Genomic DNA, 16,827 nt, shown 5'->3' with positions numbered 1-16,827 from the left:
TCCTGTATGAAATAGACATCCGCATTTTGTTTTTTTAAATATAGCAATACTTTTTTCCTTTTTATCGGGTGGTTGAGACCATTAACATTTATTGAAAAAATTTTTAAAGTCATTATATCAAATCAAAACAATAATCAATAATATTCTTCACATCAATATTATAACCTCTTTTCCCCTTTTTAAAATTATTATTAGAACCCATCCCCTCCCCTATACCCCTTCCCATATTCTTAATCCCCTCCCCCTCCCATCCCTCCCTTAAATTACTTGCCAACTTTGAAACGCACACCTTGACTAGGCAATAGATAAACTCCCCACAAGCTATATTTATAATTTTAAAACCATTAGCCAGATCATTATCATATTAAAATGAATATCATTTTATCACACAAGACTTCTTTATCAAGGATTACCTCTTTTTTTTTTTTTTTCCTTTCCTTTCCCCCATCTCTCATGAACCCTCCCTTCTCTACTCACTCATTTCCATTAAGATATTATTGAAATACATAAATAATCACACCAAATTTTAAAATTACATTCATCCAAACCACATCCATCTTTCATGTCAGATTACATCACATTCCCTCAAGTTAAATATCACTTTTAAATATTATTAAATATATAATGGAAATCTTTTTTCCTAACTTTTCCTATTCAAAAAGTCAATAAATTCCCCAAAACAACAATTTTTATCCCTTTAACATAACCCTCCTAACATTCCATACCCATTTCCACACTAGCATATTTCCTACCCTTTTAATTTCCACTCCATTTACAACATTCTCTTATATCATATGCTTTATATTATAACATCCAAACTTTCCTACATCCTTCGCTTTTACCAAAACTTCTAATTAATTTTTTTTTTTTTTTTTAATCTCCTCGTATATCCACCATTATTTATATTAAGTTCAGACCAATTTTTATCCCAAACAACAATATTATGACTCTTGTTGCATTAATAGATTTGCAATTTTAAAACTATAGTCCATACATAACAACAAATTTCCTTTTCTTGTAATAAGATGCTATATGTCTCATAAAGTCTCATTTCAAATCTCCTCTTGCTTGCAGATCCATATCAAATTCTATCCTCTCACACTACTGTTTATACATTCTCAGTCTCATCTTTTGATCCACCTTAAATCTCCTTTCCAATTGTTTTGCATAAAGATTTACAATGACCACAATTTCAAACTTGTGGTGCCAATCATAGATCCTTCACATTCTACATATACAAACCCTGTTCCTTTTTTTTTTTTTTTTTTTTTTGACCATCGTAGCTCTGTCATTTTTATTTTAAGGTCAGGCCAACTATATACCAGAACCATCTTCAAAAAATCCTCTGCTGCATTTAGAGAATTTCCATTACAATGTCTTATTCCATATATCACAGCTGACTTCCCCTTTTATGCAAATGAAAATTGTAAGGCTTACAAAGTCACAGTCTAACTCTCATCTTGCTTGCAGATCCATTCTATTTAATGTCCTCTTGCTTATCTTCTCAATACTATTTAGAACTTATTTCCTTCAATCTGTTTTGCACAATCCTCTATCGTTTCTCAGTCTGTCTGTCCAAACAGCAAGTTAGTACAATCCATCTTATTAACCTCTGTCCTTTAAAAGGTCTGTAATATTGCATCTCTTATGCTCTTGCAGGCTACATTCCATTTGCCTCATGACAAGATAGAATGTGGAATGTATTTGAAATCCAACTGCAGCCATGCCTTCAGAATCCTATTAACTCTTTTTTTTTCTTTTTTCTTCCTTTAACATAGAAATTTCCAAACAAAAATAAACATTTCAACCAAGAACACAAATACTTCCATCCAAGTCTCTATTAAGTAGCCATTGGTGATTCACACTGCTCCAAAAACTCCTTAAGTTTATCTGCAGTATCAAAATTCAAAGTTTTATTTTTATAAGTGACCCGCATAGTTGCCGGGTATATGAGCCCATATCTAGCTCCCAGACTTCTCAGCTGTGGTCTCAGGTCTAATAGCTGCTTTCTCTTTTGTGCCGTTGCTCTGGCAAAGTCAGGCACTATGTAAATCTTTGAATCCTGACACTTTAAGTTTTTATTATCTTTAGCTAATTTAATTATTTCAGCTACCTGTTGATATCTAAGTAGCTTAAAGATCAGTGGACGTGGTCCTTTTTGGCTGTTTGATAATCTCGTTGGGACCCTGTGTGCACGTTCTATTTCCAATGGAAACTTGTTTTGCATCGGGAGAACCTTGGGCAAAAAATTAATCAAAAATCCAATCGGATCCGACTTTTCAATTCCCTCCGGGACCCCAAGCACCCTTAAATTGCTCCTTCGTTCCCTATTGGACAAATCTTCCAGCTCCCTTTTCAGTGCTTCAATTTCCTTACTGTGTTCCATGTGCTTTATACTTTCCTCCTCACACTTTTCCACTCTTTTCTCAATTTGATCCACTTTCAATTCCATTGCTTGCAGTTTATTTGATAAACATACCACCTCTTCTTTTACTTCTTTTATATTTTTAGCGCATTCCAATACTATTTCCTTTACCGCCTGTATTTCCTTCATTATGTCTTTATTTTCTACATCCTCCGGCGGCAACGGAACTGACATCGGTGAAGCCGTATCAAGTTTCGATCGCTTCCCGCTTCCTGAGCTGCTCCCCGCCGCCAAATTTTTGTTTTGCTTTCCCGAAGCCATTATCCACCTCTACCTCACTTTTCAGAGTGAAATTTGAATTTTTTCTGGCTATGATCTCTGTCAAATAGCTTGTCTTCACAGAGCAACTCCACTACCCAGCCATTTAGTTCCGCTCCAAAGCCACGCCCCCTGTTCACTGTTCTTTCTGAGTCATAATAGAAGATATCTGGTTTAAAATTTCAGTGGTAAAATTATTTAGAGGGATTAAGATAGAAATGTCATCTGCGTATATATAAAATTAAACTCTGTAATAAATGTCCTAAAGAGGAAATGTAGATGTTGGTAAGGTAGGCGATAGCGGAGAACCTTGGGGCACACCAGATGGGTTGTTCCATGAATGAGAATAGTTACCGTCACAAATCACTTGATAAGATCTTTTCTTCAAAAAACCTTGAAACCAGTTCCCGACCCTTCCTGTAAGTGTTATTGTGTCTAAACAACTCAACAATATTTCATGATCTACTAGATCAAAGGCACTACTAAAATCTAACTGAAGAATTAAGGCATGTTATAAGATGTCATTTACAATTTAAGTGTTCACCTACATGTGCAAATGACTAACAGACCAGCATTTGTATGTGTTCTTAGCATCATAAACTTTGCAGCTCCTTAGAAAATTACCCCCTTAAAGTCATTTCTGCTTTCTGCGTGTTAGATGAAAAGTGGCTGAGTTTCACCATTCCCCATTTTATTTTTAATCCTGTCCCAAATTCCACTCTAATTTCAAACTTACTGATCCAGACACAATAGTGTGATGAGTAAGACTGGTCCCTGTTAGCCTAATACAATGCTTATCAATCTTTTTTGTGCTCATGACCCATGATCACAGCCAAATATACCTGGAATGCAGAATAGTGATGCACATATGTAAAGCTATGTCGTATTGCAGTCCCACCCTACAATTTGGGAAGCTGTGGCCTACTAGAACTTACTATCAAACAATTTGTATTTCCTTTCCCTACCTCTCCTTGTGTTTTAATGGGTTTGTAATGTTAGTTTATAATTAGTCTTGCAAGATTTAGTTTTTTTCATTTGTTGTATTGTTCCCTAAATTTTGTAATTTTATTGATATGTACATTGCTTAGAATTCTGATTAAGCGATCAATCAAATCCTTATTAAACTTGAAACTTGAGGATAGGATTAGAACCCCTGTAGGGAAGAAAAATCTTTATCTTTATTGGAAGCTTCTACTACTAATGAATAGGGAGTCAATTCAGAGCGGTTTTCAAAGACATCTGTAATGGATTTAAAATACAGTCAGATGGATTCCACTGTGAATGTTGTGAGCCACCTAGCTGCTTGGCTAGGGCATTTGCATTATTACACTACACTACACTTCTCCCTCCGTATTCACTGTGATAGGTGATTAACAGACCCGCGAATACAGAAAACCCGGGAATAACTTTTCCATATGTTATTCGCTGTTTTCTATTAAAAACCATTGTGAATATGGTGAAATCGCAAATAGCATTGTGGGAGACCTGGCCTATTCCTGAAGGAGAGGCAAAACACGGTGAATACATGTCATGCAAATACGGAATCCCGCAAGGATCTATACTATGTCATTTACTTTTCAATATTTTGTTATCACCTCTTCTGACTGTTTCACAATCTATCGGTTTCACTACATTTGCTTACGCGGATGATGTCCAACTTCTCCATTCTATCGATTTAAATAATAAGGAAGAATTAGCTCTCATTAATCACAAATTGGAAAAAATTAAAACATGGTTGGACGTCAATAAACTTTAATTGAATATCAATAAAACCAAATTAATGATCTTTCTGTTAAAAGAAGGTACAACACTTCAGGCTCCATTGAAATTTGAATCTACTCACATTAAAATTGTTTCAACTTTAAAACTTTTAGGCGTTACTCTTGACAGCAAATTTTCATATCATTCTCATATCAGCACAGTCGTCCAGAAATGTTTCTATAGATTAAGAATGATTCGTTTCCTTTCCAAGTTACTGGAAGCAGCCGCATTGAAAACTCTAATTCACTCAAGGAGATCAGACGATTGCAGATCATTCAAAATACCGCTATTAAAATCATTAGCAGGGCAAAGAAATATGATCACCTCACCCCTCTTTTAGTCGACGCTCACTGGCTGCCAGTCGAATACAGAATTATAAAATTTTACTTTTAACATTTACAACTAAAATGAATAACCAACCTGATTTTATTAACAGTCTTTTAATTCCGTACGTAACAACAAAATCCCTTCATTCCACTTCTCAAAATCTTTTAGTTATACCATCATTAAAATCAATTAATACTTTACGCACCAACAACTTTGCTGTCACTGTCCCTTCACTTTGGAATCTACTACCTATAAATCTCCGTAATGAATTAGATATAAAACAATTTAAAATAGCATTAAAAACATTCCTATTCCGAGACGCTTTTTGTTAAACGGCCACTTTCTTTCTTTTTTTCGACAAATTTTCACCTAACCTACTGTTTTAGCCTTTATGACTTATCTATCCTATACTTATTGTAGTTCCTCCCCATCTGCCCTTTTGTTGCTGTATGTTTGAGTAAGTCATTTGTCTTCCCTGTTTTAATATGTTTAATTTGTTTTTGTGTAATTTTATTATGTTAACCGCTTAGAAGTTGGATTAAGCGGTCAAACAAATTTTTTATAAACTTAAACTTGAAGAAAGTGCTGGGAATCAGCGATTTTCTCTGTAAATGCTTGGAATCAGCAATTTCTCTATGTAAGCTGATGTAATTTGGGGGTTGGAGCCAGCAAGCTAAAAAACATGAATAATCAAAACTGCGATTGCTGAAATCGCGAATATTGAGGGAGAAACATAGAAATATAGAATGGTGACGGCAGAAAAGGGCTACAGCCCATCAAGTCTGCCCACTCTACTGACCCACCCCATTAAGTCTGAGTGCTGCTCGACCCGCGTAGGGATCCCACGTGGATGTCCCATTTATTCTTAAAGTCGAGCACGCTTGTGGCCTTGATTACCTGCACTGGAAGTTTGTTCCAGTGATCTACCACTCTTTCTGTGAAGAAATACTTCCTGGTGTCACCACTAAATTTCCCTCCTCTGAGTTTGAGCGGGTGCCCCCTTGTGACTGAGGGTCCCTTGGGAAGGAATATATCGTTTTCCACCTCGACACGACCTGTGACGTACTTAAAAGTCTCAATCATGTCACCCCTTTCCCTGCGCTCCTCTAGAGAGTAAAGCTGCAATTTGCCCAGTCTTTCCTCGTATGAGAGACCCTTGAGTCCGGAGACCTTCCTAGTGGCCATTCACTGGACCGACTCAGCTCGAAGCACATCTTTACGGTAATGTGGCCTCCAGAATTGCACACAGTACTCCAGATGAGGTCTCACCATGGTTCTATACAGTGGCATTATGACTTCAGGTTTGTGGCTGACGAAGCTTCTATTGATACATCCCATCATTTGCCTTGCCTTGGATGAGGCCTTCTCCACTTGTTTGGCAGCCTTCATGTCTGCACTGATGATCACTCCCAAGTCCCGTTCTTCTGAAATCCTAGCTAGTGTTTCTCCATTCAAGGTGTATGTTCTGCATGGATTTCTGCTGCCGAGATGCATGACCTTACACTTCTTAGCGTTGAAGCCCAGCTGCCATGTCGAGGACCAGTTTTCCAACTTGATCAGATCCTGCGTCATACCATCCGTGAGATTGCTTCCACCCACTATATTACACAGTTTGGCGGCGTCGGCGAACAGTGCTACTTTACCCTGAAGCCCTCGGGTCAAGTCCCCTATGAATATGTTGAAAAGGGATGGTCCCAGGACTGAGCCCTGCGGCACTCCGCTAGTCACCTCCGATGTCTCAGAGAGGGTGCCATTGACCATCACTTTCTGAAGTCTTCCACTCAGCCAATCATTGACACATGCAGTTAGTTTCTCACCTAACCCCATCGATTTCATCTTGTTTAATAGTCTACGGTGTGGGACACTGTCAAAAGCTTTACTGAAATCCAAGTATACTATGTCCAGAGACTCTCCCGAGTCTAGCTTTCCTGTCACCCAATCAAAGAAGCTGATGAGATTGGACTGGCATGACCTGCCCCTAGTGAATCCATGTTGACAGGGATCCCTCAGATTCCCCTCATCCAATATCGTGTCTAATTTCCCTTTAAGTAGAGTTTCCATGAGTTTACACACTATTGATGTGAGACTCACTGGTCTGTAATTCGCGGCCTCCGCTCTGCAACCCTTTTTGTGCAGAGGAACAACGTTGGCAGTTTTCCAGTCCAGGGGGACTCTCCCCGTACTTAGGGAGAGATTGAAGAGTATTGCTAACGATTCCACCAAAACATCACATAACTCTCTTAGCACTCTTGGGTGCAAATTGTCCGGTCCCATGGCTTTGTTCACCTTGAGTCTTGACAGTTCTCTGTAAACATCAGCTGGTGTGAACTCAAACTTCTGAAATGGGTCTTCCATGCTTTGCTTTGCTTCTAGCCGAGGCCCGTGCCCTGGTGCCTCGCAGGTAAAGACTGAACAGAAGTAATCATTCAGTAGTTTGGCTTTATCGGAATCTGTTTCTACATAATTCCCGTCTGGTGTTCTAAGGCATACTATCCCGTTTGCGTTCTTTTTCCTGTCGCTAATGTATCTGAAGAAGGATTTGTCCCCTTTCTTAATGTTCTTCGCTAGAGTTTCTTCCATACTAATTTTGGCCTCCCTGACTGCTGTTTTGACCGCTGCAGACTTTTTCCTGTATTCAATGTTTGCTTCTTTTTCCCCCGTGCGTTTGTATGAGAGAAATGCTCTTTTCTTCTCCTTGACGAGGTACGATACCTCATCTGTGAACCATTGGGGTTTCTTTTTTTCTTTGTTGTTTGGTTACCGATTTTATGTAGCGGATAGTTGCCTCATGAAGGATCGATTTCAAGGTTGACCACATAGCTTCCACATTATTAGTTACTTCTTGAACCTGCAGCGTCTGATAGACGAAATCTCCCATGCGTGCGAAGTTAGTGCCCCGGAAATTGAGTACCTTGTTTTTGTTTGTGATCTAGGGAAGCCTTTCTTAAGGTTAAACCATACCATGTTATGGTCACTGGTGGCTAGTGTCTCTCCCACCGAGACCTCCGAGACGCTTTCCCCATTCGTAAGTACCAGGACCAGGATGGCCTGGGCCCTAGTGGGGCTCTAGTACCATTTGTTTGAGCCGTACTCCCTTCATGGACGTTAATATCCTCCTGTTATCACAAGTTGTCGCTGATAGTGTGTTCCAGTCTACATCAGGCATGTTGAAGTCTCCTAATAGTACAGCCTCCCCCCGTAAGGTGATATTCTCAATGTCTTCAATTAATTCTGCGTCCTTGTCCTCCGATTGTCTTGGAGGTCTGTATATCACACCAAGGTACAGGCATTTTTCTCCGCCTACTTGACATTCGTGATCCTGGTTGTCTTAATGTTCTCTTTGATGTAAAGTGCTACCCCACCTCCTAATTTACTCTCTCTGTCTTGTCGAATCAGGTTGTACCCTGGTATAGTTATATCCCACCCATGAGAGTCTGTGAACCATGTTTCGGATATTGCTACTATGTCTAGGTCTGCATTAACTATTTCTGTTTCTAGTTGTAGAAATTTATTCCCTAGGCTGTGTGCGTTAACATACATAGCTCTCCACTCTTTCTGTTTACTAACCTCCTGTAGTGAGCCCCCCATTTGAGTCAAGGTGTCTCCTAGCGATTCTTTTGCAATAAGGGTACTTACCTCAGACTTAGAAGCGTAGTGTTGGTTCTCCACATCAGGATTGTTACTTACTGCTCCGGTGTAAAAGTGGGTACCCACCCCCGACTTACCTAGTTTAAAGCCCTTCGAAGTATTATATATGTATGCTATGCTTACACAAGATTACAGAAAGGAATCCCACAAAGGGGAGGAGATTTTACAGCCCAAAGGCTAGAATCCCACAAAGGGGAGGAGATTTTAGAGCCCTGAGAGACCCAATCCTATAGGCCAGGACTGGGCAACCTCATCCTTCGAGGGCCGCAACCCAGTCAGGTTTTCAGGATTTCCCCAATGAATATGCATGAGGTCTATTTGCATTCAATGGAGGCAGTGTCTACTCATTGGGGGAAATCTTGAAAACCCGAATGGGTTGTAGCTTTCAAAGACTGCAGTTGCCCACTTCTGCAATAGGGGGAAAGTGTAAGTGGATGGGAAGTAGCAAAGATCAGGCACCATTACCCTGTTTGAAAGGCAGTACATAATGGCCCCTAGGAGAGTCAGAAGGAGTTAAAACAGCCCTAGGGAGCTTAAGAAGATGCGGACAGTCCATTTGGAGAAAAGGGGAGGTCAGCAGCCCAGGAAAAGAGGGGTGACTAAAGGAAGAGTTAAATCTGTGCTAGCATTTATGGAAAGGTCGCTGTGGAGACTCCTGGTATTGCCAGGAAAGCATGACGAGGAATGGCTGAAAGAAAGCTAAACCTGATCGGTGTTTGTGGATAGAGAAAAACAAGAAGTACTTTATCTTTATTCCTTGGTGTACCTGAAAGATCTGGGAACTTCTTTCCACATGTGTGGAGTGAAAAAAAAGCATTGTCTTGATTTTTTTTAAGCTGGTATTAGCACTGAGAAGTGAAAAGCATTTATGATGGTGGTAACAGCTCTGAATGAAGGGTGAGGAGCTATGTTTCCAGTATAAGGGAGTGCTGTGCTTCAGCTGTTAACAGAGACAACAATGAGAGTGTGGCACAGTAGTTAAAGCTAAAGTCTCAGCATCCTGAGGTGGTGGGGTCAAACCCATGCTACGCTTTGTGAGCCCACCAGGACAGACAGGGAAAAATGCTTGAGTACCTGAATAAATTCATGTAAACTGTTCTGAGCTCCTTCAGAAGAATGGTATAGAAAATTGAATAAATAAAAGTGTGACAAGTTTCAGCCTCTGATAGCCAGAGATGGCATTATGACATCACAATGCCTCATTCCACCAATGCCTGAGCCATCCTCATCAGTGATGTCACAATGGCTTCCTTGTCCTATACTTGGCTCACTTTTACTACGTTTTGATTTCTAGAATGGCGCAGTAGTTAAAGGTACAGCCTCAGCAACCTGAGGTTGTGGCTTCAAACCCAAGCTGCTCCTTGTGACCCTGGGCAAGTCACTTAATCCCCCCATTGCTCCAGGTACATTAGATAGATTGTAAGCCCACCTGGAAAGACAGGAAAAAGTGCTTGGGTACCTGAATAAATTCATGAAAACCATTCTGAGCTCCCCTGGGAGAATGGTATATAGAAAATTGAATAAATAAATAAAAGTAGAGATGCAAGGATATTATCCTGAAACTGTGAGCTATATACTTGTCTTTATAATTTGGACCTTAATAAAGTTTTTCATAGAACAGAATGTGGGGAATCTGGTTTAATTCATGAGTGCAAAAATTTGGAGTCTAAAACCCAAAAATGTGGACTGAATTGACTTGTCAACTGGATTGAACTCTGATCTTGGTTTACCCTTCTATGAAGAGAGACTAGGAACTCCAGTGCCATACTCTCATCAAACTCACCATGATAACTGGCAAGTTTTAAAGAAAAGCATGCCTGCTGTCAATCGTACAAGTGCTTTGAATATCAGACCCTAGGAGTCAATACTGGCTCCTGCCTGAATAACTCCTATTCAATGGGTCTAACCTGGATTTTTAGCAGAATCTATCTGGATATTAAGGCTAAAATAATCAAGCCAAACAGCCTCGGCGCTATCTGGGCAGTCAGAAAGTGGAGTATGTGTGGAGCTGGGAATTACCCAACTTCTGCCAATATTCAACAGCATTACTTGATTAATTTAAGATAGAAAAAAGACTGTCCTAAGTTAACCAAGCAGCTATCCAGGTACCTCCACTGAATATGAGCAGTACCCAGATAACTCCCAGTGGTCCCCTAAAACCCAGATGTTCAGCATCTATATCCACACGTGTCCTACTGCTAACTATTCAGGTACAGAAAAGCCCACAGTGATCAGAGATGAAATAAATGCTGACTGCTGCAGATTCAAAAGGTGAGGTTGCAAAGTAGGAGAAAAATCCCAGGTAGTTATGAATGAAAACACACAGTACCAGAATCCCAGTCCTGATTATAACTTCTGGGTAACCCCCACAAAAAAAAAACAACAACCAGGGGCAATATACTGTATGCATCATCCCTGGATAACACTTACCAGGACAATAATAGAATATTCATTACAGAATAATTCAACAATTCTCAGTTTGTTTTCTTCGGTGTGTTTCCTGTTCGTAAAGGCAATACGTTTCTGCTCCATATTTACATCTAACTCCAGATTATATGCGATGTAAGATTTCTGAATATCTGTAAAGAAATACAAGGACATCAACCTCCCAGATATTCCACAGGTCCTTAAAGAACTATAAAGAGCCCCCTCTAGTGGCATTAAGGAAGGATCACTGAAGGTAAATGATGATCAACTAGGTCTGAACATCATCACCCTTTTCTCTACTCCTGGCCCCTAACAGATCTACAATGAAAACTTCATGAGACTCAGGCCACGATTCGCAAAGCTCTGGGAACACAGGAATAAGTTTCAGGCTGGGAGCGATCTTTTTTAATTGGGTGATGCTCAGCACAAATAGCAAGCAAATTATATGCATACTGTTTGTGCATAGTGAAAAGGAGGAGGAACTGTGCCTGGAGCCATCCCAGAAGAGCAAATTGGTGGGCACAGCTCTTCTGAGCAGGCCCAGTAGTTTCTGCAGGCTGATGTCACCGCTCCTTCCTCCTTTACCTGCTGCTATCCCTCTGCCCAGCTGATTGCGGCTCTGGAGCCAAGATTAGCTGAGCCAATAGAGGGAAAGCAATAGCTGCCAGCTTAGGTGTGGGTTTTAAAAAAAAAAAAGATTACACCTATTTTATTTTATTTTATTTATTCAATTTTCTATACCGTTCTCCCAAGAGAGCTCAGAACAGTTTACATTAATTTATTCAGATACTCAAGCATTTTTCTCTATCTGTCCCGGTAGGCTCACAATCTATCTAATGTACCTGGGGCAATGGGGGGATTAAGTGACTTGCCCAGGGTCACAAGGAGCAGCGTGGGTTTGAACCCCCAACCTCAGGGTGCTGAGGCTGTAGCTTTAACCACTGCGCCACACACTGCGCCACACACTATGAACATAGCTGTTGGGTGTATGTTGTGTGTATTGGACATATAGGCCCACAACACATGCACGGCTACCAGTAGCTCCAGACCTGTCAGAAAATTTTGCCCGTAAAAAAGTGGGCAGTCCCTTTTGAGCATTACGTAGAGTACTCCTTTAAATACTAATGAGCTCCTTGTAATGCATTTCCATGGGGTTCTCGGTGGCTGCTACCGGGATCAGTAAAACCCCCAAGAACCCTTTTGAGCATCGGAGGCAGAGCTTCTGTGCCAGTAAAGCACAGTTACTTACCGTAACAGGTGTTATCCAGGGACAGCAGGCAGATATTCTTAACGCATGGGTGACGTCACCGACGGAGCCCCGGTACGGACCTTTTTAACTAGAAAGTTCTAGTTGGCCGCACCGCGCATGCGCGAGTGCCTTCCCGCCCGACGGAGGAGAACGTGGTCCCCAGTTAAGATAAGCCAGCTAAGAAGCCAACCCAGGGAGGAGGGTGGGACGTAAGAATATCTGCCTGCTGTCCCTGGATAACACCTGTTACGGTAAGTAACTGTGCTTTATCCCAGGACAAGCAGGCAGCATATTCTTAACGCATGGGTGACCTCCAAGCTAACAGAGAGGGAGGAGGGATGGTTGGCCATTAGGAAAATAAATTTTGTAACACAGATTGGCCGAAGTGTCCATCCCGTCTGGAGAAGGCATCCAGACAGTAGTAAGTAGTGAACGTGTGAACTGAGGACCAAGTGGCAGCCTTGCAGATTTCCTCGATGGGCGTGGAACGGAGGAAAGCCACAGAAGCAGCCATAGCTCTGACCCTGTGGGCCGTGACAGCACCTTCCAGTGAGAGACCGGCCCGAGCATAACAGAACGCAATACAGGCAGCAAGCAAGTTGGAAAGTGTCCGTTTAGAGACAGGACGACCTAGACGGTTAGGATCGAAGGTCAGAAAGAGCTGAGGGGACGAGCGGTGAGCCCTGGTACGGTCAAGGTAGTATGCAAGGGCACGCTTACAATCCAGCGTGTGCAACGCCTGTTCCCCAGGATGAGAATGGGGTTTAGGGAAAAAGACAGGCAACACAATGGACTGGTTGAGGTGAAAAGCCGAGACCACCTTGGGAAGGAATTTAGGATGGGTACGCAGAACCACCTTGTCATGGTGAAAAACAGTGAACGGTGGATCGGCGACCAGTGCATGCATCTCACTAACCCTCCTGGCAGAGGTGATGGCAATGAGGAAAAGCACCTTCCATGTGAGAAGTTTGAGCGAAGTTGTGGCAAGAGGCTCAAAAGGGGGTTTCATGAGGGCTGATAAAACCATATTCAGGTCCCAGACGACAGGAGGAGGCTTCAGAGGTGGTTTGACATTGAAGAGGCCTCTCATGAACCGGGAAACCAGTGGATGAGCCGTGAGAGGTTTTCCGAGGATAGGCTCATGAAACGCAGTGATGGCACTGAGGTGGACTCTGATTGAGGTAGACTTGAGGCCAGCGTCGGACAGAGAGAGCAAATAGTCCAGTACAGTTTCCACCGCTAATGAGGTGGGATCGTGATGATGCAGTAGACACCAAGAGGAGAACCTGGTCCACTTCTGATGGTAACATTGGAGGGTGGCCGGTTTCCTGGAGGCATCCAAAATGCGACGGACAGGCTGAGACAGATTCTCTGGAGAGGTCAGCCCGAGAGAAACCAAGCTGTCAGGTGGAGCGAAGACAGATTGGGATGCAGTAGAGACTGATGTTGCTGCGTAAGTAGAGTAGGAAACACAGGAAGAGGAATGGGCTCCCTGGAGCTGAGCTGAAGCAGGAGGGAGAACCAGTGTTGGCGAGGCCACCGAGGAGCGATGAGAATCATGGTGGCCCTGTCCCTGCGGAGTTTGGATAATGTCCGCAACATCAGAGGTAGTGGAGGAAAGGCATAGAGGAACCGATCCGTCCAGTCGAGCAGGAATGCATCTGGGGTCAGACGATGAGGAGAGAAGAGTCTGGAACAGAACTGGGGTAGCTGATGGTTGTGAGGCGCTGCAAAGAGGTCCACCTCGGAGTGCCCCAGCGAGCAAAGATGGAGTCGAGTGTTGAAGGGTCCAGAGTCCACTCGTGAGGTTGAAGGATGTGGCTGAGATTGTCGGCCAGGGAGTTCTGTTCGCCCTGGATATAGACAGCCTTGAGGAAGAGATTGCGGGCCGTGGCCCAGGTCCAGATGCTGAGAGCCTCCTGACAAAGGAGGCGAGATCCGGTGCCGCCTTGCTTGTTTATGTAGTACATGGCGACTTGATTGTCTGTGCACAGGAGAATGACCTGAGGGCAGAGAAGGTGCTGGAAGGCCTTGAGAGCATAGAACATGGCTCTGAGTTCCAGGAAATTGATGTGATGTTGACGCTCCTGAGGGGTCCAGAGTCCCTGGGTGCGTAGATCTCCCAGGTGAGCTCCCCACGCATAGGGGGAGGCATCCGTGGTTATGATCATGGAGTGAGGGGGTAGATGAAAGAGTAGACCCCTGGAAAGATTTGAGGAGTTCAACCACCATTGAAGAGATTGCTGAAGAGACGATGTCACAGATATGGGATGAGAAAGAAGATCCGTGGTCTGTGACCATTGGTTGGCAAGAGTCCATTGAGGTGTCCTGAGGTGGAGTCGCGCCAGAGGAAGCACATGGACCGTCGAGGCCATGTGGCCCAGGAGGACCATCATCTGTCGGGCAGGAATGGAGTGATGAAGGAGCACTTGACGACAGAGGTGGAGCAGGGTCCGTTGACGGTCGGAGGGGAGAAACGCCCTCATTAGTGTGGTGTCGAGAACTGCTCCAATGAACTGAAGTCGCTGTGTGGGAAGCAGATGCGACTTGGGGTAGTTGATCTCGAACCCCAGGAGATGGAGGAAAGAGATGGTGTGATGAGTGGCTTGTAGCACAAGTGGAGACGTAGGTGCTTTCACCAACCAATCGTCCAAGTAGGGGAACACCTGGAGGTTGTGAGACCTGAGGAAGGCCGCCACTACAATAAGGCACTTGGTGAACACCCTGGGCGATGAAGCGAGGCCAAAAGGTAGCACTTTGTACTGATAGTGACGGTGCTGTATCTGAAACCGTAGGTAGCGACGTGAAGTCGGATTGATTGGGATGTGAGTGTAGGCCTCTTTGAGGTCCAGGGAACATAGCCAGTCGTGTTGAGAGAGAAGAGGGTAAAGCGTGGCAAGGGAGAGCATTCTGAACTTCTCCTTGACCAGACACTTGTTGAGGTCCCTGAGATCGAGGATGGGACGAAGATCTCCTGTCTTCTTGGGAACCAGGAAGTAGCGGGAGTAGAATCCCTGACCCCTTTGGTCCGGAGGCACCTCTTCGATGGCATTGAGAAGAAGGAGGGAGTGGACCTCCCTCAGGAGGAGGGGGGTTTGGGAGGAGTGAGAAGCAGACTCTACGGGAAGATTGTCTGGTGGAAGAGTCTAGAAGTTGAGAGAGTAGCCGTGGCGAATGATGTTGAGGACCCATTGGTCTGATGTGATGACCTCCCAACGGCTGAGGAAGATTTGGAGGAGACCTCCGATAGGCTGAGGAAGAGGCAATGATGGTGGGAGACTGGCTATGCCCTGGAGGAAAAAGTCAAAAGGGCTGAGATGGTTTTGACGGAGGGAGAGGCTTGGCAGGTTGGTGAGACTGTGAGCGAGCCTGAGATTGATGCTGTTGACGAGGTCGGCGAGGCTGCTGTTGAGGCGGGTTGAGAGGTCTGGCCGAGAACCTGCGCTGGTATGAAGACTGCTGTCTGTAGGTGCGAGCAGGTGGAGTCTTCTTTTTAGGTTTAATCAGAGTGTCCCACCTGGTCTCATGTGCTGAGAGTTTCTGGGTTGTTGAGTCCAGGGACTCTCCGAAGAGTTCATCACCCAGACAAGGTGCGTTAGCCAGGCGGTCCTGGTGATTAATGTCCAGGTCAGAGACTCTCAGCCATGCCAAACGTCGCATGGCCACCGCCATGGCAGATGCGCGAGAGGTCAGCTCAAATGAGTCGTAGATGGAGCGAACCATGAATTTCCTGAGTTGGAGGAGGCTGGAAATATGTTGCTGGAAAAGAGGGACCTTACGTTCAGGAAGGTATTTCTGTAAGGAGGAGAGCTGTTGCACCAGATGCTTCATGTAGAAGAAGTGGAAGGTGTAGTTGTTGGCTCTATTGGCTAGCATGGCATTTTGGAAAAGGCGCTTACCAAATTTATCCATGGTTTTTCCCTCTCTGCCAGGAGGGGTGGAGGCATATACACTGGAACCCTGAGACTTTTTCAAAGTAGATTCCTCTAGGAGGGATTCGTGGGGCAATTGAGGTTTGTCAAACCCTGGGATTGGAATAACCCGGTACAAACTATCCAATTTGCGAGGGGCCCCGGGAACAGTGAGGGGAGTCTCCCAGTTTTTATAGAAAGTTTCCCGTAAGATGTCATGGACGGGCAACTTTAGAAATTCCTTGGGAGGTTGCTCAAAGTCTAGGGCATCGAGGAAAGCCTGAGACTTTTTAGAGTCGGACTCTAAGGGGATGGAAAGAGCTGCTGCCATCTCCCTAAGGAATTTAGAAAAAGAGGATTGTTCTGGTTTTGAGGCGGTATCAGTCATGGAGGGTTCTTCGTCGGTTGACGAAGCGTCCTCTTCGGTACCGTGCGGGGAGTCTTCCCACAAGTCTGGGTCTCTAACGTCAGGGTGTGCACGTTTGGACATCGGTGTGGAAGGCTCGGCATGGCAGGTCTTTGAGAGAGATTTGCCTGAGCGCACCGAGGCGGTACCGGGAGAGGAAGACCGATGTCGTTCCTGGGACCGGGAAGGGTCGGCAGCAGTACGGGTATGCACTGTAGGTGTTTCAGCCAAGAGCACCGGCATGGAGGTATTAATCAGTACCGAGGGGGTCGACACCGATGGGACAGTGCGAGGCTCGGACCGGTCCCGTACCGGAAGGTGCGGTGCCAGCAACAGTTGTTGGAGTTGTTGCTGAAGCTGCTCCTGTAATTGGTTTTGGAGTATGGCCGCGATGCGGTCATCCAGGGGGGGCACC

At 44.0% G+C, this 16,827-nt stretch overlaps 1 protein-coding gene across 3 annotated transcripts in view; it reads right to left on the bottom strand.

Annotated features, from left to right (window-relative positions):
- ITGAE (integrin subunit alpha E) overlaps positions 1–16,827 on the bottom strand; it is a 136,244-nt gene that overhangs the window by 44,676 nt on the left and 74,741 nt on the right. For all 3 annotated transcript variants that reach the window (XM_033921420.1, XM_033921422.1, XM_033921421.1), the window contains one exon: positions 10,850–10,998. In XM_033921420.1, coding sequence (XP_033777311.1) covers positions 10,850–10,998 — 149 coding nt within the window. The remainder of the gene's footprint in view (positions 1–10,849; positions 10,999–16,827) is intronic.

The sequence above is a fragment of the Geotrypetes seraphini genome, chromosome 15 (assembly GCF_902459505.1).
Source record: "Geotrypetes seraphini chromosome 15, aGeoSer1.1, whole genome shotgun sequence".
NCBI classification, from domain to species: Eukaryota; Metazoa; Chordata; class Amphibia; order Gymnophiona; family Dermophiidae; genus Geotrypetes; species Geotrypetes seraphini.
This window is presented reverse-complemented; position numbering and strand designations above follow the sequence as displayed.